The sequence below is a fragment of the Bufo gargarizans genome, chromosome 8 (assembly GCF_014858855.1).
Source record: "Bufo gargarizans isolate SCDJY-AF-19 chromosome 8, ASM1485885v1, whole genome shotgun sequence".
NCBI classification, from domain to species: Eukaryota; Metazoa; Chordata; class Amphibia; order Anura; family Bufonidae; genus Bufo; species Bufo gargarizans.
Window position 1 is genome coordinate 133,184,928 of NC_058087.1, and position 22,833 is coordinate 133,207,760.

Sequence of the window (22,833 nt, forward strand, 5' to 3'; positions counted from 1 at the left end):
CTTGCTCATTATTGAGCTCCTGAGCCTTGATCAAGCTTCTCCTCATCTGCTGCTCTTGCTACTACTGGAAGTCCACTGCTGACCAGGAATTGCCTACCGACTACTCTTCTGCTTTGCCCCTACCTACTGAACTGCTACCACCGTTGCCATCCGGATTGTCTGACCACGCTTACTGCCGCCTGCCCTGACCTACCGCCTGCCTACCGACTACGCCTCTGCCAGACTTCCTGCACCTACTACCTGCCTGCGGTCCTTGCCACTGGGCTCCACTCCTACCTCCAGCCAGCTGTCCTCTGACTCAGGTGAGCCTGTAGGACTGTTACATATGATTTGGTAGCCAAAACCAGGAAGAGTACACAGAAGAAAAGCAAATATTTGGTTCACATCTCATCTCTGTTTTATATCCACTCCTGTTTTATTTAGCATTATCAATACTGATGGATTGCTGACCAAATGCTGACCGAGTAAAGGCAAATGCTCAACAGACAGGATCAGTTTTTTGAGGGGTTATTGTTATGACGGCTCAAAGGAAGGGCAAAATAATCAGTGACGTCAACACAAACTTACTGCTGACACACTCTCCACTCTGTCAGGGGTGGCTCTACTTTTATAAGCATTTAATAGAACAGGCTCTGTAGACATCTATGTGGAATCAGCTGAAAAGCATGTAAAAGGAGCGTGCTTCTTCTTGATGCTAACATCTACAGTCAGGTCCATAAATATTGGGACATCAACATAATTCTAAAATTTTTGGCTCTATACACCACCACAATGGATTTCAAATGAAACAAACAAGATGTGTTTTAACTGCAGACTGTCAGCTTTAATTTGAGGGTATTTAAATCCAAATCAGTTGAACGGTGTAGGAATTACAACAGTTTGCATATGTGCTTCCAACTTGTTAAGGGGCCAAAAGTAATGGGACAATTTGCTTCTCAGCTGTTCCATAGCCAGGTGTGTGTTATTCCCTAATTATCCCAATTACAATGAGCAGATAAAAGGTCCAGAGTTCATTTCAAGTGTGCTATTTGCATTTGGAATCTGTTGCTCTCAACTCTCAAGATGAGATCCAAAGAGCTGTCGCTATCAGTGAAACAAGCCATAATTTGGCTGAAAAAACAAAACAAACCCATCAGAGATAGCAAAAACATTAGGCGTGGCCAAAACAACTAGTTGGAACAATCTTAAAAAGAACAAACGCACCGGTGAGCTTAGCAACACCAAAAGCCCCGGAAGACCACGGAAAAGAACTGTGGTGGATGACCAAAGAATTATTTCCCTGGTGAAGACAACACCCTTCACAACAGTTTGCCAGATCAAGAACACTCTCCAGGAGGTAGGTGTATGTGTGTAAAAGTCAACAATCAAGAGAAGACTTCACCAGAGTGAATACAGAGGTTTCACAACAAGATGTAAACCATTGGTGAGCCTCAAAAACAGTAAGTCCAGATTACAGTTTGCCAAACGACATCTAAAAAAGCCTTCACAGTTCTGGAACAACACCCTATGGACAGATGAGACCAAGATCAACTTGTACTAGAGTGATGGGAAGAGAAGAGTATGGAGAAGGAAAGGATCTGCTCATGATCCTAAGCATACCACCTCATCAGTGAAGCATGGTGGTGGTAGTGTCATGGCGTGGGCATGTATGGCTGCCAATGGAACTGGTTCTCTTGTATTTATTGATAATATGACTGCTGACAAAAGCAGCAGGATGAATTCTGAAGTGTTTTGGGCAATAGTATCTGCTCATATTCAGCCAAATGTTTCAGAACTCATTGGACGGCACTTCACAGTGTAGGTGGACAATGACCCAAAGCATACTGCAAAAGAAACCAGAGAGTTTTTTAAGGGAAAGAAGTGGAATGTTATGCAATGGCCAAGTCAATCTCCTGACCTGAATCCTATTGAGCATGCACTTGATGAAGACAAAACTGAAGGTAAAATGCCCCAAGAACAAGCAGGAACTGAAGACAGTTGCAGTAGAGGCCTGGCAGAGCATCACCAGGAATAAAACCCAGCATATGGTGATGTCTATGCATTCCAGACTTCAGGCTGCAATTGACTGCAAAGGATTTGCAGCCAAGTATTAAAAAGTGAAAGTTTGATTTATGATTATTATTATGTCCCATTACTTTTGGTCCCTTAACAAGTGGGAGGCACATATGCAAACTGTTGTAATTCCTACACCGTTCACCTGATTTGGATGTAAATACGCTCAAATTAAAGCTGATGGTCTGCAGTTAAAGCACATCTTGTTCGTTTCATTTCAAATCCATTGTGGTGGTGTATAGAGGCAAAAATGTTAGAATTGCGTCAGTGTCCCAATAATTATGGACCTGGTTGTACCTGTAAGGCTAAGTTGATACTTGAGTTATTTGGTCAGTTTTGGCCCCGTGACCGCCCAAATAAGTGAAGTGTGCAGTGATTCTAAGAGCGACGCCTGTCATCTGCATGTCATACTGACTCAGTTTTGTTTCACTACCACAGCACGACACAGTGATACTGCGAGGCACAGTGTTCTACACCCCTACAAAGTCTCTCTGATGCCCTGAAATAGTCGGTTCTTAACGAGATTCGCTGCCAAATAATTCAGATCGAAGTGAATTTTTCCGAAAAATTTGGAGAACCAGAAGTATTGAATTTTTTAAAAATTCACTCATCTGTACTAGTGATATTACCAGGATTGCCCAAACCACCATCTGTAACAATATGTAGTATAGTCACATGAAAGAGAAGGGATAGCACATCATAGGGAGGGCCACAATATACAGAGAAAAGGATTCGGTGAAGAGCTTCTCACCTGGTAACGCTGTGCTTAGGGTGCAACAACCTGCATAGAATAACTTAAGTGTAGCCAGGTACTCCCTCTTTGCTTCTTGTAAAACTGTGTAATACACTGAAGAAGAAGTGGAGATCGGGAGTATGGCAGCATGGCATCCAAGGTAAACAGTCGGGCCTTCACCAGATAGCAGCAGACACTTTATTAAAGTTGTCCTGGCTATGCATTTCAGAACAACGTTAATAAAGTATCTGCTGCTATTCAGTGAAGGCCCAACTATTTATCTTGGATGCCATGTTGCCATCTGCTCTTCTTCTTCAATATTTAGTATTGAATATGTAGAGAGTGGACAAAGTGAATATAGTAGTGGAACATTTGTCGTCTTCACAAAGTATTTGTAACTGAACATTTTATGTACAGTACAGACCAAAAGTTTGGACACTCCTTCTCATTCAAAGAGTTTTCTTTATTTGCATGACTATGAAAATTGTAGATTCACACTGAAGGCATCAAAACTATGAATTAACACATGTGGAATTATATACATAACAAAAAAGTGTGACAACTGAAAATATGTCATATTCTAGGTTCTTCAAAGTAGCCACCTTTTGCTTTGATTACTGCTTTGCACACTCTTGACATTCTCTTGATGAGCTTCAAGAGGTAGTCACCTGAAATGGTTTTAACTTCACAGGTGTGCCCTGTCAGGTTTAATAAGTGGGATTTCTTGCCTTATAAATGGGGATGGGACCATCAGTTGCGTTGTGGAGAAGTCAGGTGGATACACAGCTGATAGTCCTACTGAATAGACTGTTAGAATTTGTATTATGACAAGAAAAAAGCAGCTAAGTAAAGAAAAACGAGTGGCCATCATTACTTTAAGAAATGAAGGTCAGTCAGTTCGAAAAATTGGGAAAACTTTGAAAGTGTCCCCAAGTGCAGTCACAAAAACCATCAAGCGCTACAAAGAAACTGGCTCACATGCGGACCGCCCCAGGAAAGGAAGACCAAGAGTCACCTCTTCTGCGGAGGATAAGTTCATCCGAGTGACCAACCTCAGAAAATCGCAGGTTAACAGCAGCTCAGATTAGAGAACAGGTCAATGCCACACAGAGTTCTAGCAGCAGACACATCTCTAGAACAACTGTTAAGAGGAGACTGTGTGAATCAGGCCTTCATGGTAGAATATCTGCTAGGAAACCACTGCTAAGGACAGGCAACAAGCAGAAGAGACTTGTTTGGGCTAAAGAACACAAGGAATGGACATGAGACCAATGGAAATCTGTGCTTTGGTCTGATGAGTCCAAATATGAGCTCTTTGGTTCTAACCACCGTGTCTTTGTGCGACGCAGCAAAAGGTGAACTGATGGACTCTACATGCCTGGTTCCTACCGTGAAGCATGGAGGAGGAGGTGTGATGGTGTGGGGGTGCTTTGCTGGTGACATTGTTGTGGATTTATTCAAAATTGAAGGCATACTGAACCAGCATGACTACCACAGCATCTTGCAGCGGCATGCTATTCCATCCGGTTTGCGTTTAGTTGGACCATCATTTATTTTTCAACAGGACAATGACCCCAAACACACCTCCAGGCTGTGTAAGGGCTATTTGACCATTAAGGAGAGTGATGGGGTGCTGCGCCAGATGACCTGGCCTCCACAGTCACCGGACCTGAACCTAATCGATATGGTTTGGGGTGAGCTGGACCGCAGAGTGAAGGCAAAAGGGCCAACAAGTGCTAAGCATCTCTGGGAACTCCTTCAAGACTGTTGGAAGACCATTTCAGGTGACTACCTCTTGAAGCTCATCAAGAGAATGCCAAGAGGGTGCAAAGCAGTAATCAAAGCAAAAGGTGGCTACTTTGAAGAACCTAGAATATTACATATTTTCAGTTGTTTCACACTTTTTTGTTATGTATATAATTCCACATGTGTTAATTCATAGTTTTGATGCCTTCAGTGTGAATCTACAATTTTCATAGTCATGAAAATAAAGAAAACTCTTTGAATGAGAAGGTGTGTCCAAACTTTTGGTCTGTACTGTATATTATATCTACAGTATATATACAGGAGGATAACACTACAGCCCCAAAATAATCAATTCATGAAGAAAAGACGTACTACGACACAAATTCGTAATTCTTTTGCATTAGCTGTCAGTTACTTTTGTATTGAATTTAGTTTGCATGTATGTATGCAGCAAAATATATGCACTGATTAGCCATAACATGAACTGAATAACATTGGCTATTTTGTGACAATGGCATCTGTCAAGGGGTGGGATTTTTTAGAAAACAAATGAACAGTCTGTTCTTGATGTGTCGGAAGCACGAAGGATGGGCAAGCATAAGGATCTGAGCAACTTTGACAAGTGTTAAATAGTGAACGCTTAGATGACTGGGGCAGAGGATCTTCAAAATGGCAGTACTTGCATGTCCGACTGTAGCACAAAGTACCGATAAGTTCAGGGGCGTAGCTAAAGGCTTATGGCTCCTGGTTCAAGACTTCAGCTTTGGCGCCCCTTCCCTCAGTGCTGTGTAGCCAGGGAAGAACATAGCCTTCGTGCTGCCTGAGGCAAAAATTGAAGAAGCACCCCATGCCAAATTCTTGACCTAACCCCTTCCCTTCAGCCAGAGGTGTAACTTGACCAACATGTACTTTCTATAATGCTGGTGTTTTCTTATGAGGTGCAAGGGTCTTTGTGCCCCCTCAGGATCCTGGGCCCGGTGGCAACTGCTACCTCTGCACCCCTATAGCTATGCCCCTGGATAAGTTAATACTGGCTGTGATAGAAAGAAATCGCAACACTCAGAGGGTCATTTATCAAATCATATATGTCAGTTTTGTGGTCTAAAAGTCTGCAACATTTCCATGGCAACAGCGATGTTTTTGTGACATTTGCAAAAAGCAAAACTGCATACAAGGCTGCACCTTTTGTTCTAAAAATATATAATTTATTAGAAAACACAAAGCTAAAAGTATGAAATTCAATACAATTTACAACACTGTGTGTGGACTGGACATTTGTCCAACACTCATAACCACAACTACCAGTACATCATTAAAGCATCATATATCAAGCATCAAGAAATAGCAGATACTTATCAAAGTAAAAAGATGAAAACATCAGCGGGCATGGTGTGTGGATGAGATACGCCCAGGACTGACCCCTGAGGAAGCCAGTTTGACCTGGCAATACGCGTGGCGGGGCTTATATGTTTCCATTCAGAAACTGGTAGTTGTGGTTCTGTGTGTTGGACAAATGTACAGTCCACACACAGTGTTGCAAATTGTATACAATAATTTTATCCTTTTGGCTTTGTGTTTTCTAATAAATTATATATATTTTTTAACAAGAGGTGCATCCTTGTATGCGGTATTTCTTTTTGTGTTTTGCGTATATTTGTGTATTAATACCGTGGCTTGCACTCTAACATGTGCATTTGGTGTGCTTCCTAAGCCCAATTTTCTAACTGTTTTTGTGACATTTGGTGATCCTCAACACTTTTCATAGGGGTCTATGTTTAAGAGCTAAAAGTGAGATTAGACCTGGATTATAGTTCATTTACTATGTGCAACCTTTGCAAAAGTCACAAAAAATTGCAACCCACGCCAGGCAACTCCCTGGTCTGCCTTAAAGGGGTATTCCCATTTGATCAATCATAGTTTATTCTATTAAATGTCCCCCAAATAAACTTTTTACTAAATATATAATATATATATATATATATTAAAAATACTATTCTTATAATTGAAAGATCCAAATTTGTTGTTGATAATCGCTGCCCATGGATATGGCCACCGCTCGCCGGCCGCATCCATGGGCCGTGCTTGTGCACATCATTCCCTGCTGATCTAGTGCTGGCCTCCATTCTCCTCGAGATCGCGCATGTCGCCGGCCGGCCACGCATGCGCAGATCTATTTTCCTTTGAGCCACGTTGAAAATAGACTGCTCCAACGCAGCACAAAGGAATATAGATCTGCGCATCCGAGGCTGCCCGATCAGTTCGTGGAAGGAAGAGACGAGTGCGGACGGCATGGAAGAGACAGTGGGGTGAGTATTTGTTATATATGCGATTTGGGGCTGATGTGATATATACGATTGGGGGCTGATGGAGGCACTTGAGGGGGCAGATGAAGGCACTTGAGGGGGCAGATGGAGGCACTTGAGGGGGCAGATGGAGGCACTTGAGGGGGCAGATGGAGGCACTTGAGGGGGCAGATGGAGGCACTTGAGGGGGCAGATGGAGGCACTTGAGGGGGCAGATGGAGGCACTTGAGGGGGCAGATGGAGGCACTTGAGGGGGCAGATGGAGGCACTTGAGGGGGCAGATGGAGGCACTTGAGGGGGCAGATGGAGGCACTTGAGGGGGCAGATGGAGGCACTTGAGGGGGCAGATGGAGGCACTTGGGGCACTTGGGGGGGCAGATGGAGGCACTTGGGGGCAGATGGAGGCACTTGGGGGCAGATGAGGCACTTGGAGGCAGATGAGGCACTTGGGGGCAGATGGAGGCACTTGGGGGGGGGGCTAATGGAGGCACTTGGGGGGGCAGATGGAGGCACTTGGGGGCAGATGGAGGCACTTGGGGGCAGATGGAGGCACTTGGAGGCAGATGAGGCACTTGGGGAGGCAGATGAGGCACTTGGGGGGGCAGATGGAGGCACTTGGGGGGGCAGATGGAGGCGCTTGGGGGGGGCAGATGGAGGCGCTTGGGGGGGGCAGATGGAGGCGCTTGGGGCAGATGGAGGCACTTTGGGGGCTGATGGATGTAGCAGAGCTGAATATGCTGCTGTTCAGCCATAGTTCGAGTGGGGAAGGGAATAGACAGATGTCAATGCTGGTTGAAGAGAGAAACTGATGTAGCAGAGCTGTATATGTGGCGGGTCAGCATAAATGCTGGTGGAAGAGAGAAACAGATGTAGCAGAGCTGTATATGCGGCTTTTCTGACACAGTGCTGGTTGAAGAGGAAAAACTGATGTAGCAGTGCTGTATATGAAGCTTTTCAGACACAGTGCTAGTGGGGGAGTAGAGTAAAGATGTAGCAGGGACCTATAGGAAGACATTCTGCCAAAGTGATGTTAGGGTACTGGAGAAGACACATGTAGCTGAGCTGTATGTTAAAGATGTGTGAATTTTATTCTATATTTTGTATATCTAGGATTATAATGAGTTAACTTTTTCTACTTCCAAGTGCCCACCCACCCCCCTCTTTGTTTCAAGACTGGAGAGGAGAGAGGGGGGGGGGGGGGGGGGCAAAGAGCTGTGCTGTGGGAAGTGTCTGATTTCTCATCTTTCTTTGAGGTATCCCATAGAGTGTGGTGGAATGTGTAAGCCAATCATATGGCTTGATGATATATATATATATATATATATATATATACACAGTTGCAAGAAAAAGTATGTGAACCCTTTGGAATTATATGGATTTCTGCACAAATTGGTCATAAAACGTGATCTGATCTTTATCTAAATCACAACAATAGACAATCACAGTCTGCTAAAACTAATAACACACAAATAATTAAATGTTACTATGTTTTTATCGAACACACCATGTAAACATTCACAGTGCAGGTGGAAAAGTATGTGAACCCCTAGACTAATGACATCTCCAAGAGCTAATTGGAGTGAGGTGTTAGCCAACTGGAGTCCAATCAATGCGATGAGATTGAGGTGTTGGTTACAGCTGCCCTATAAAAAACACACACCAGTTCTGGGTTTGCTTTTCACAAGAAGCATTGCCTCATGTGAATGATGCCTCGCACAAAGAGCTCTCAGAAGACCTACAATTAAGAATTGTTGACTTGCATAAAGCTGGAAAGGGTTATAGAAGTATCTCCAAAAGCCTTGCTGTTCAGTCCACGGTAAGACAAATTGTCTATAAATGGAGAAAGTTCCGCACTGCTGCTACTCTCCCTAGGAGTGTCTATCCTGTAAAGATGACTGCAAGAGCACAGCGCAGACTGCTCAATGAGGTAAAAAAGAATCCTAGAGTGTCAGCTAAAGACTTAAAAAAGTCTCTGGCATATGCTAACATCCCTGTTAGCGAATCTACGATACTTAAAACACTAAACAAGAATGGATTTCATGGGAGGATACCACAGAGGAATCCACTGCTGTAAAGAAAACATTGCTGCACGTTTACAGTTTGCACAAGAGCACCTGGATGTTCCACAGCAGTACTGGCAAAATATTCTGTGGCAGATGAAACCAAAGTTGAGTTGTTTGGAAGAAACACACAACTTTATGTGAGGAGAAAAAGAGGCACAGCACACCAACATCAAAACCTCATCCCAACTGTGAAGTATGGTGGTGGGGGCATCATGGTTTGGGGCTGCTTTGCTGCTTCATGACCTGGACTGATTGCTATCATTGAAGGAAAAATGAATTCCCAAGTTTATGAAGACATTTTGCAGGAGAACTTAAGGCCATCTGTCCACCAGCTGAAGCTCAACAGAAGATGGGTGTTGCAACAGGATAACGACCCAAAGCATAGAAGTAAATCAACAACAGAATGGCTTAAACAGAAGAAAATATGCCTTCTGGAGTGGCCCAGTCAGAGTCCTGACCTCAACCCGATTGAGATGCTGTGGCATGACCTCAAGAAAGCGATTTACACCAGATATCCCAAGAATATTGCTGAACTGAAACAGTTCTGTAAAGAGGAATGGTCAAGAATTACTCCTGACCGTTGTGCACATCTGATCTGCAACTACAGGAAACGTTTGGTTGAAGTTATTGCTGCCAAAGGAGGTTCAACCGTTTATTACATTCAAGGGTTCACATACTTTTTCCATCTGCACTGTGAATGTTTACATGGGGTGTTCAATAAAAACATGGTAACATTTAATTATTTGTGTGCTATTAGTTTAAGTAGACTGTGATTGTCTATTCTTGTGACTTAGATAAAGATCAGATCACATTTTATGACCAATTTGTGCAGAAATCCATATAATTCCAAAGGGTTCACATACTTTTTCTTGCAACTGTATATTATTCACTGCCTATAGAGAAGCACCTCTTTGAAGTGTCACATATGACGTAGGCAGTATTCTTGTTAGAATAAACTCCATTATAAAATGGCGATGGTAACCAGATGTTTACATTAGTTCACATTCCAAAGTAGGACCCAGTGTGCAGAAGCCAGGGTGCTATCTCCTCTCTCCTATCTCTTCTTCCTTTTTGTCCAATGAAACAATGTTTTAGCCTCAGTGAGGACTGCCCTCTTCTGAAAATGTATATACGCTTACCCCCATGTAATTAAAGTTAGAGATTGCTTTGACCAACTTCTGTGTCAGTGTCTAGTCTCTCAGCCACGCGTGGATATTAACCCCTGGGGGGTACATTGATTTGGCACACCAGAGTGTATCTTAAATGCCCTAATTTAGGGTGGCTTCATCATGTATATGCATCTATAAAGATACATAGTGTAAGGTTTATACACAACTGGAGTACAGCTTTAATGGAAACAAATCTGCATCAGTGCTGGTGGGTGGGGGTTGGTCAAGCTTTTGAGCTAATGTATAATATGGAATTATAGTTTTTGATGCACAGAATGGGTTTGTAAAAGATCAGACTGAGATTTTGTGTGTAAAACTGCAGAAGAGCCATGTGTTACTGTACACTGAGCTCACTTCACATGGCTCTCTGAGTGACCATTCTCCTCACACACACTGCAGGCTGCCAGACTGATGACTCATACTCTTCCCATGAACTAGCACACAAGGACTGAGTTCTCAGTGTGATGTCATAAGGAGGTGTGGCCGGCCTTCACTCTAGCTGCCTAAGCCTGCCCAGCCTTAGCAGCAGAAAAACCAGGAAGTGAATTCTGCTGTAACTGCAGCTCTGGCTGATTTAGCAAGATGGGAATACCCCCTTAAAACCTAAAGGGGTAAACCACATTGCACTCATGCCAGATATATTATTAAGGTGCACCAGTTCATAAATTTGGTGCAGGCACACAAAGCAAAAGCCAGACTTAAAACTGACGGACTGTAAAAACAACCTTAAATGATTAATGACCACCTTGGTGCATCACAGCTTGCTGTGTAGCTTCAGACCAGTTATACTGTCCATGCTGATTTCTGACTCCACCACCGAAGCACTCAAAAATAGACATGTGAGCTTCAGAACTGTACCATGGTGCAATAGAAGAAGGCAGTCAGATCTGATGAATCACCTATTTTTTTTTTTACATCCTGTCGACAGTCATGTGTGTATGTGATACTTGTCTGGGCAAGAGATGGCCCCAAGATGCACTAGGGGAAGAAGGCAAGCCAGCGGAGGCAGTGTGATGCTCTGGGCAATGTTTTGCTGGGAAACCTTGGTCCTAGCATTCATTAGATTTTACTCTGACATGTACAACCTACCTTCTAATTATTACAGACTTAGTACTCCCCTTGTTTAGGGATGGCTGAGGAACTTAATAAAGAGTTCATGGTGTTTTACTTGGCCTCCAGATCCCCTAAATTAACTAGATTGAGCATCTGTGGGATGTGCTGCAAAAAACCATCCAGTCCATCTATCTGATCCTCACCTTGCACCTACAGGACTTAAAAAATCTACTGCTAACATGCCAGTCAACATTGCTCCCTTTCAGAGGCATTCATGTCTCGATGGGTCAGAGATGTTTTACTGGCATGAGGGGGAATTTCACAATGTTAGGCAGGTGGTTGTAATGTTATTGTTGATGGTTGTAAATGTGAATGTATGCAGCTCACATGAATGTTTAAAGAGAACCTTTCACTAGAATAAAACATCTACACTAACTATACAGACATGGAGAGCGGCACCCAGGGATCTCCCTGCACTTACTGTTATACCTGGGCGCCGCTCCGTTCTCTCGGTATAGCCTCCGGTATCTTCATAGTTTGTCTCCTTCTCCCATGCTGTAGCGCTGGCCAATCGCAGCGCTCAGCTCATAGCCTGAGAGAAAAAAATAACTCTCAGGCTATGAGCGGAGCGCTGCGATTGGCCAGCGCTACAGCATGGGAGAATGAGCCGACGGCAGGCCCCCCTGGGTAGAGCCTAACATATGAAGATACCGGAGGCTATACCGGATGAACGGAGCGGCGCCCAGGTATAACAGTAAGTGCAGGGAGATCCCTGGGCGCCGCTCTCCATGTCTGTATAGTTAGCTTAGATGTTTTATTCTAGTGAAAGGTCCTCTTTAAGTTATTTTAAGCATATGACATTTTCTCTTTACTTAAAAAAAAAAAATAGAGTTTTATGTTACCTGACAAGACAGTGAAGACAGCAGAAAAAGCATTTAACTTCAGACCATCCACAACGTTATTTGACTGAAAGAATTCTAGGCACATAAGGCTGAATCCAACGACTAACAGTAAAATGAACAGCACTTCAGATACCACGGACAGCCAGAGGACACCTGAAACACAGAACAGCAACAGGAGAGATGAAGTAATGGGCTTTACATTTTATGCAAAAAAAAAAAAATTAACTAAATTATTCAAAAATTTGAGAAAGTAGGTAAGATACTTCACATGTGGTTTGTGAAACTTTAAAGTTATTGTCCACCATTGTACACATTTTATTTTACTATGAATTGGTCCAGTATTCTGTGCTAATTAAAAGGTGCATTCCAGGTTTTTAGGCCCCTTTCACACAAGCAAGTTTTCCCCGCAATGCGTGACGTGAACGCATAGCACCCGCACTGATTCCTAACCCATTCATTCCAATCGCTTTGCGCATCAGTTCCGCTTTGCGCGAAAAACGCAGCATGTTCTATATTCTGCATTTTTCACAGGGCCCTGGCACAATAGAAGTGAATGGGGCTTCAGTGAAAAACGCATCGCATCCGCGAGCAAGTGCGGATGCGATGCATTTTTCACTGATGGTTGCTAAGAGATGTTGTTTGTAAACCTTCCGTTTTTTATCACGAGAGTGAAAAACACATCAAAACGCATTGCAACTGCACAGAAAAAGCTGATCAACTGAACGCAATCGCAGACAAAATTTACTTCTTACAAAATGGTGCGAGTTTCTCTGAACGCACCCTGAACGCATCCGGACCTAATCCTTTACGCTTGTGTGAACAAGGCTATAGTATTGATGGTCTTTGAAATGAATGGAAGAAGCAGAGTTAACAGCTCTGTCCATTGCGGTTAACAGCTCTGTCCATCGACTTCCTGTGCCAGAGCTACAGCTGATTGGCAGGGGTGCAAAGAGTTGGACCCTGGTCGATCTAATATTAATGGCCTATCCTTCACATAGACCATCAGTATTAAAAACCTGGAATACCCTTTAAATTGTTAATATATCTTATATTTCTTAATATACATTATCTTTATATATTCCAGTTTCCAGTGGGATATATATATATATATATGGCACATTTTTAAAAGGAATGGCTACAAATACAAAAATTTAATTGAATGGCCATCCTGGCGTTTCCAATATGTTGAGCAAGGACCAAGAAGTGAAGAGCAGTGGTGACTGGACCAGCATCAGAACAGCAGTGGTGATGAAGGGGAGGTACAGGAGATGAGCATGCCCCTTAATAATTTTGAAGCATCCTTGGGAGTTCTGTGTGCAGGAAATTGAAATCTACGCGAGCAAGGAAGTGGTCTAGATTAGAGGTGTAATGTGTCACTTTTCTAGTGCACATGTTGTTTAATGTATCAGGGGCTCTGAGATCCTACCTGTAGTCCATTTCCCTAAGAAAACTAGGGTAGAACAATGAGAACCACCCATTATTTCTATTCCCACAGGGTACATTTAGAGGACATAGTATATCAGTATTACATCAGAATCATATGAAATTATTACAAAATTGATTCTTCAAAGGCAGTAAACTTTCCATATGAATAAATTATCGGCCTCATGAAAATTGTTTTGGCCACCAGTTACTGTCCCAATTTTCCAGAACACATTCATGTCATAAGTTATAATGTAACTTTTATTATAATCTTTAGTAAATTCGATACACCGGGCAGGCTCAGCTCATTTTAATTATGTCTCCCAATTGTAACATTTTTTCTTGCAGCTTTCCATTTTTCTGACAAGCTCTATACACTTAGCAAAGACAAAATGTCCAGTTGTTCTAGCAGTAAAGGCAGAAACATGATTCCTGTCAGAGTCTTTCTTGTAGAAGTCAGGAAAGTTCTTGCACAGTTTTTCTGGAGGTTATTGGTCATATAGGTATAAGGTTGTCATTGGTTTTATAGTTCAGTTGTCTTTCTTACCCAACCTGACTGATATACACATTCAGCATTAAGCTGCTGGACACATTTAGTGGCCCTTACAGTATCTCTAGAGCAGGCAGTGATGGAAAAGTAAAAATCCATCATCTGCTGGATTCCTGTTCCTCATTATATGAATGTTGAGCGGCAGTCTATCCCTACAGGCCAAAAGCATACATGCCATAGAGACAGGCCATGAAGCTGCTCTGGGACCATTGGGAGAGAGGACCACCACTAGCTGGCATCATCGTCTCTGCTATTGCATGGTAAGAACCTGAGTACTACATTGTCAGCAAACAAGGCGCTAAAAAATTGGATTGCAATTTTTATGAGCCCCCTTTTATATAAACCACTGTCATAGGGATTCAATATTTTTTAAACAGATCCCCTAGGAATTGGCATATGAGGGGTTGGTTGTAGGCTTCTCATAGTAACTGGGTCCTTTTACAGAAAAAAGGATCTTTTTGGTCCTGAGTGGTACTGTACAGGTGAAACTCAAAAACTTTGAATATTCATTTATTTCAGTAATGTAACTTAAAAGGTGAAACTAACATGAGAGATAGACTCATTACATGCAAAGCGAGATACTTCAAGCCTTTATTTGTGATAATTTGGATGATTATGGCTTACAGTTTATGAAACCCCAAAGTCACAATCTCAGGTACCCTTTGCTCAGGTGGTATGGATTGATTAGCGGACTAGAATGTGACACTTTGAGCTTAGAATATTGAACCTTTTCACAAAATTCAAATTTTAAGCTGCATTAATGCAATTCCTTTTAATTTGCATTACTGAAATAAATGGACTTTTGCACGATATTCAAATTTTTCGAGTTTCTCCTGCAGGTGTGGCTCCCTATACTAGACTGGTGAAAGGAGTCAGGAGGAGACAGTTGTAACTTTGACAAAGCTGTGTTTACTTGACACACTGGGGTTAGTGATTATGATCTCGCAGTTATGGCTCCGGCTGTTCAGCAAAATAAATTAGTATACAAGCTCTTTAAGTGGAAACAGACAAAGATGATTGCTAGTCAGCCTGTTACAGACTGTCCAGTATTGCACAATCTGTACAATCTCTAACTGCCACAGCTAGGTTGCAGCATCTCATTTCACAACCACCATGCACACACACTTATCCACTGCAGTATCTCTGCCTCCCAACATGTGCAGTAGCCCAGTGGTCAGGGGTATATGCAATTGTTTGTTACTGTACTGTAATATTATGTTATACATTGCTATATAATGTGACACACTCATTAAGTTCCAGCTTGAGATAGGCATGGCCAGAGTTATCTTGGCCTGGCCAGTCCTCTCTGGAGCTTAGCAACATCAATGCTTTCAGAGACTAACAGATTCTAATGTGTTCTCCACTAACATCAGAGAGAGAGAGAGAGAGAGAGAGAGAGAGAAGAATTGTAGAATTTTTGTGGCTAGAGAATGAGTCAGTGTGAATTATTACATACTTTGCTGCTGCTTTGGGGAAACAAGTTAAAACATTCTATGCACCTCAGATTATTCAAAATCTACACCATTTTAGTCAGCAAGGTGATAAGTGCACAGCATTCTCAGACCCTGCTGCTGTGGAGGGATAATGAGTTCAAACACCCTGCACACATCAGGTACAATTTGGCCAATTATATTAATGGAACTCCACACCACTGTGCGAATTGTGGACATTGTAACATATTATGGTTGCTACCCAGAGATCTCAATACTAGAGACTGATGCAAGGGAGAGTAATCTGAGGATCATTGTTTCCATCTACTTGCTTAGCTCATGCTTGGACATGTGGGTGGAATTTGCACTATTTACAGATAATTGCTGGATGTACTACAACACCTATTTGGTGCACAGTAAATGGAGACTTTTGTTAAGTTCAATCGGGCCTGTTTACTGACTCCTAACATCACACGCTGGCCTTTGGCTTGCCATCTCAAGTCCTGACTTGCACCTACATGGAGAACCCCAAAACTACCATCAGGCAGGTTCCCTAGTTACAGGGAGTGCCCCAAAGGAAGCACAGGCACCAAGGAGTGGTGACCTGAAGATGTACACCGTGACACATCATCTTCAGGGCCACTACCACTCCCATTCTCTTCTCTGGCTCCTCATGGGCTTATTGTACATGCAGTATTGCACACAGTCTCTCACACAAAATTGCCTACAGGCTGATTTTTGTCACCAACCAGGCTGTTGTCAGGATGCACAGACTAGGCCTCTTATTTTTACCCCTCAGCTCTCACTCCAAACCATCTGCATTATGTGGTTTTAAGTGAGGTGTTGTACTCTTCCTTCCAGTAGCAACCACCTCTGCCAGTTTCTGTAGAAATAACACTGGATCTGTCTCTAGCTGCAGCAACCAGCTAACTCTTTGATTTCCAGTCTCACACTGTACAGGAAGCATGCATCCCACTTGCCACGTGCAATAGGATTAATTGGTAACCCATTGCAACAGTCACTGCAAAGAATACAGTTTAATTTGGAAGAGGTGGAAGGCTGATTCCCAACCCTTTTACAGGCACGATGCACCGAAACCTCATCGCCAAGGATGTCACACTGCTATATATTTAGAAAAAATGTCGGCACTACCTGGTTGGGATTCTATCATGTTGTACTTCTGGACAAGAGGGGCCGTATACAAATGGTGGTGCTCAGCATAAAGGCAAAGTCCATGTCTCCAAGGATAGAGGAAAAAACTGCATCACATAACTCACCACAGTAAAAGCATCAGGTACATGAAGATACAAGAGATGTGATACAGGCAACGGATGTTTTGAGACTATGCGCTTCTACAGGCCCACTGCCACACCTACTGCAGTAATGCCACTAGTTTTATCCCAATGGTTCCCCACTTAATCCCTGAGGTTAATGGGAAATTTACATATTTCTAACATATTATTACAGTATCATCATTTATATGGCACCATACTGTTACTGTGTATAGTATTCCTCAACACTGGATGGAAAGTGCTGATGAAATTTTATATTTTACCCAGTAAGGATAATAGACCAGAAAATTGAGTACATGACTAATAAACATAAATCACCCCTGGGGAGAAATCTTGGTTGCAATGGCCCTATGAAGTCATTGTTTTCAGTAACGCATAGACAATAGGTAATCCTCAAAAACTGGTTCAATTGTCCTGGTCATGTTTATTTCAGTAATCCATAATAAACTGTAGAGAATGCTGAACTTTTGTTATCTATCCCAGCCAAACCACCTGTAATGTATGCATATATGGTTTTTATCAACTTAAATTGGTGTTCTACTCCAAGACCTTCATTTTCTGCTTTTTACCATATCAAAGAATTCCTGCTGCTTCTAGAATGCCAATGCTATTGAATATAAAAAAGGTTTTGTGCACAGAACCAGAACGATAGTTTAATTGCTTGAGAAGAAATACTGAAAAATAAAAAAATACACAAACAATTGACAGGATCCACTAAGCAACACTTAAATTTTTATATTTTGTGCCAGTCAAATTTTTTTTTAAATTAACAGATAGCTAATAACATTACAATGTATACTGTGCGAGGTTATAACCATTGACATCTTATCTGATGCACTATACACTGAACAGTAAAATTAAACAAATTTAGTTATTTTTCAGTTTATCAACTTTAATAAAAATGTATGAAAGACAATTCACATGCATTTACTGTTAGCCACTTCAAGTTTCCACTCCTGCCCCTTCCTTCAGGAAGCTAAAGTCTGAAACTAAATAATGGGATTGTATAGTGTTTGCATTTAGTACTGAAATAACTGAACACTAAATATTTTAATATATGTTACATCATGTTAAAGGTGTTATCAAATGCAAAAAGTCACAAATGTGATATAAAACAATACCTAAATGTTTTAAGGGAATGTATAACCTATATGTTTTCTGCCACGTAAAATCAGATAGTTACGTATATGGTTTTTCCCCATCTGTTTTTATTTTATGATTTGAGACTTTTTTCTGAACACTATTATTTATGCAGCCATCTTGCCTGAGCTGCTGTTGCATTTAGAGATATTATTTACAGCAGCCATATGGGCCATAACCTCAATAGCTTGAAGGGGACTCAGTGACTTCTATGGGAGGGGATTCTAGACATGCTCTGTTACATGAGCAGAGGTCATTGTGCAGGGAGGGGGAGTAGAAAAGCTGTGACTATCATCTTTTGTGAATGTTGGATCCTGTGTTATCTATACAGAGGTTTTATCTTTCATTGTAATCCTGTCTGTGAAGATAATAATATGACTGCAAGATTGTAGGATTTCTTTTTAATTATACCATATTTTCCACCCCATAAGATGCATTTTTTACCCCCAAAGTCCCCATTATGGAAGCCCTCATTAGTACAGGAGGACCCGGCATGCTGTGCGCTTCAGGTCCCCATTTCTCAGCTTTACTGCTTATATGTGTGTGCAGCCATTATTTTTTATTTATATGTTTGCCTTATGGATGTGCACCCATGACTATGATTATGAATAAGAATATGCCAGTCTAAATTTTCTTGTAATATTTATCTGAGGGTGGCGCCTCTTTTAGACTGAGCACACGCCCATCTGCCTGGGGCTTCTGAGCAAAGTACAAATGTAGCTGGTTCCTTCACTGCCCTCATAATGTGGACTTGGATAAGTCCAAGAGAGGCGGTATATTAGTGATAGGGACCTGTCCGCAGAAGCCACCTTGACGCCTGGTGGATGGGCCCGACACAAGTTTGATCAAAATGTGCTCTAAGAGCTTCCATTGATCCAAATAGTAGGTATAGTACCACTTGAATTTTGAATGATCCCCATTTCTCAGCTTTACTGCTTATATGTGTGTGCAGCCATTATTTTAGTATTTACTATGTTTGCTTTATGGATGTGCACCCATGACTATGCTTATGAATAAGAATATGCCAGTCTAAATTTTCTTGTAATATTCAGGTCCACAGCCGACGGCAGGAGGAAGAAGATCGCTGGCGGTGAGGAGCATTATTTTGGGGCTCTTATCTGATGTCTTATTAACATTGGGGTTCTGATTGGTGGTCTCACCTGAGGTCTAATGAAAAATACTTTTTTCTTGTTGTCCTCTTCTAAAACCTAGGTGCATCTTATGGGCCGGCGTGTCTTATAGGGTGAAAGATATGGTAGAAAATGACAGGGTACATTTTTAAATGAATATGTTCCCCATAAAAACTTGATTTATACAATAGGTCATTATATGATGACATATTCTCTTTGATCTGGTGACGGGCATACCTAATTACCTATTCTGCGACTGGTGATAAGTTCTTATGGTGGGACAAAACCTTTAATCGTTAGATAATGAAACGTTATGGCAGTTTCCTGTGCTTTATGTCTTTATGTTTTTCACTTTTTCAAGATTTTTTTTGTAGTTAGTAGGAATATTCCTTATTTATATCCACAGGCTGAAAACATGTACAAGACCTAATACAGGCTGGCCAACCTGCGGCTCTCCAGCTGTTGTAAAACTACAACTCCTACCATTCCCTGCTGTAGGCAGATTGTTGTAGGCATTCTAGGCATGCTGGGAGTTGTAGTTTTGCAACAGCTGGAGAGCCGCAGGTTGGCCATTCCTGACCTAATACATCTCACAGCAGGAATTGCTTACAGTATATCCAATATAAGCAATCCTCTGTAAAGTAAAAGGTCACAAAACTAGACTGATATTCCTACTTTTGTCTCATACCCACAGGCGTATTACTCCGTACAATATCTGAGCTGTAAGGAGCAGTAATTTGGCACTTATAGCTTTATATCTATACTGTACCTTCACATGTCTCTGGTGTCGTACAGGGGATTATTTTCTCTCAGGTTATATATTAAAACTACTAGCATCATTTTCTATCAGACACTGTATTAGGGTACTTTCACACTTGCGGCAGGATGGCTCTGACAGGCTGTTCACCATGTCGGATCCGTCCTGCCGCTATTTCGCCGTGCCGCCGGACCGCCTCTCCGTCCCCATTTACTATAATGGGGACGGGGGCGGAGCTCCAGCGCAGCATGGCGGTGCACAGTGAAAACTGCCAGACTAAAAAGTCCTGCATGTCCGACTTTAGTCTGGCGGCTTTCGCCGTTCACCGCCATGCTGCGCCGGAGCTCTGCCCCCATCCCCATTATAGTCAATGGGGATGGAGCGGCGGTCCGGAGGCACGGCGAAATAGCGGCAGGACGGATCCGACATGGTGAACAGTCTGTCGGATCCGTCCTGCCGCAAGGGTGAAAGTACCCTTACAGAGCTGTTCACACTAAAGAGGTTTTCTTGGTATATAGATATTAATGGCCTATTCTATAATTCCGGCACTCAGGATTCCAGGAAGTGACTGGAAATTGGTACCAACTCAAATGATACACTAATGATATGTCCAGCGCTCACAATGTTCTCTTGAATAGAATTTGATTTAAAAACATGAGTTATATATTTTTTCTATATAACTTATTTCAAGATTTGGCATTATTTGGAAAATGTTTTTTGTTTTCATGACCTTTCTCCTGGGAAAACAAAGAACTATGTGTGTTGTGTAGGTGTGTTTGAAAATGGTACCATTTGTTAACATAGCTCCATTAAATTCAGCTAGCCATTACATTTTATTCCATGTAAGGCTAGTGGTGGAAGTTCAGGATGGATGTTGTGCTGCGAGTCCGGAGCATGACACTCGCTCGTCTAAAAGCGGCCTTATGGGTCTGTATTACAGTTGAATGTCTTGGTCTTGCCTGAACTCACAACATCATAGATCCCTGGACACTTATATGCAATACATAATATGTTTGCCTGAGACTAGCCTAAATGTCAAGTGACAATTTCAGAGGTGCACATTGATATAGTCGGCTACTTTTATACAGTGGAGTATTAACTATAACCCTGGTCTATTTCCTCCTTTTCCTCACCATCACCTTGCCAAGCCATGTCTATAATCATACAGTAGGACCACCAGCTACAGCCTCCCATCTGATGGCATCATTAACAGCAACAGACAGACCAAGAGCCCCCAGTTTACCTGCTGCCTGCAAAGTCACACAGTTTCAAACTCCTGTCTCTAAGCTTTCACTTATGGACAATTTGATGAACAGAGAAACAGATTTCTTCCTCCTTATTCTGGGAACAAATGGGCAAAGAAGGAAGTGGGGCTGGTGCTGAACTTTTCAGGTGGTGGCACTTGATACCTACACTATGCTGTTGCCAAAAAAAATAAAAAATATTATTATGTTTCCAATGTCAGGATCTGTGGTCAGGCTTGGGTGGTGTTTAACTGGCACTTACTGAATCAGGGCATACCTGTATGTAGTTGATACTTTTAGGTAGGGGCTTCAACATTTTAGCTGGTATATTTAGGGCATCCAAGCCCTGCCCCAGGAATGCCCCCCTGATGGGAACACTCACTTATGGATGGGGTTTACATCTGCCCTGCCCATTTTCAGGTCGGGACATCCCAAAGTTGCCAGGCCTGTCTCTGAAAATCAGACACAGTCCCTTCAAATTCAGGGAAGCTGGCAACTATGATATCTATGCAAGTCATTCTGCTATGGGCATATCCGTGGTTTGCATTTATTGGGTAAACCGTAGGTAACAAACTGATAAGACCATCTTTTGTTGGTACATATGACAGCTTATCTTCCTGGCACTTATGGAGGAATATTAAGCTGGCACAGTGCTACAGTGACATCTGTATCTAGCATATTGTTATGAGACCATATGTGGATAGCACTTATGTGGGCAGAGATTAGGACGCTGGAGCATTCATCAAACATACAATATCTATATGCAAACGCTTTGTAAGTGAATAAACCTACAGAAGACTGTCAGAACAAAGTATGCACTCGTCAGCTTTTCTCTGGTATGAACAAATGTCACGTTGGACAAGAACTTAATTTTATTACATCATTTGTGGCACTTCCTCCCCTCCAGGACTCCTGCTCCGCAGCTCACAACTTTCAAAGGGTTACCAGCTGGCTGCCAATCATACCTCTTCTCTTATTCACCACCAGGGAGTGCACAGATTACACCAGAGCTACAATTGGTCCGAGTACACCAAGCCAATTAGCACCTGTGCCGTTGTCATGCCTGTTGCTTCTTCCAGTCAGTTCCTGCATGGACTGTAACTGTCTCTGAAATGAGGAGCTGCTTCCAACCACACTCCCTATATTGTCTGTATGGCACTGCCTTGTTGCCACCATTGATATCCTCTATGTCCATTCTCCTACAGTGTAAAAAATATAGAGCTATCAGTGTTGTAATCATGGGCCCCCAAGAGCCTTAGGCCCAGGGCAGCCGTCCAAAATGGCCCTATTATAATCTGCCATAGCTGGACAATAGGATGACAACCTAGATGCAGATAATATAATGCATTTTTGTTCTTCTTGCAGTGCTCCTTCTAAATCCTAATGAATTTCAACTTCCATATGTATAAAAGCCATTTTATATTTCAGGTTATTTACAATTTATATACATTTTAGTGTGGTTAACAAATTGTATACTTCAGTCCACAATTAACCCCATCTATCACTGTTTTGTGGCCGCTTGCAGGTTCTTAATATCATGGGAATTCAAATTGCAGCACACGAGATCTGCAGCAAGCAGCAGATTTCACGACTGAACAGACATAAAGGCTAGACATAACATTTAAATGTGTTAATGAACGGCATACATATACATAGAAAGTGGCACAGAGGGTTAGCATTGTTGCCTTGTAGTGCCTTGGCTCAGTACTGCTTATTTGTTTGGGCCTTTGTCTTGCTTCATCCGTCTCAAACATATTGGTAGGTTGTTTGGCTTCCTATAAATTTGGCAATAATGTGTGTGTTTCTGTTATGGAAATTAGATTGCATGAATAAATTGCAGAATAGAA

The 22,833-nt window shown here is 42.2% G+C and overlaps 1 protein-coding gene across 1 annotated transcript in view; it reads right to left on the reverse strand.

The window, feature by feature from the left end:
* GSG1L (GSG1 like) overlaps positions 1 to 22,833 on the reverse strand; it is a 290,811-nt gene that overhangs the window by 98,180 nt on the left and 169,798 nt on the right. Inside the window, exon 3 of the mRNA XM_044304130.1 lies at positions 12,022 to 12,174. Within this exon, the coding sequence (XP_044160065.1) occupies positions 12,022 to 12,174 (153 nt within the window). The remainder of the gene's footprint in view (positions 1 to 12,021; positions 12,175 to 22,833) is intronic.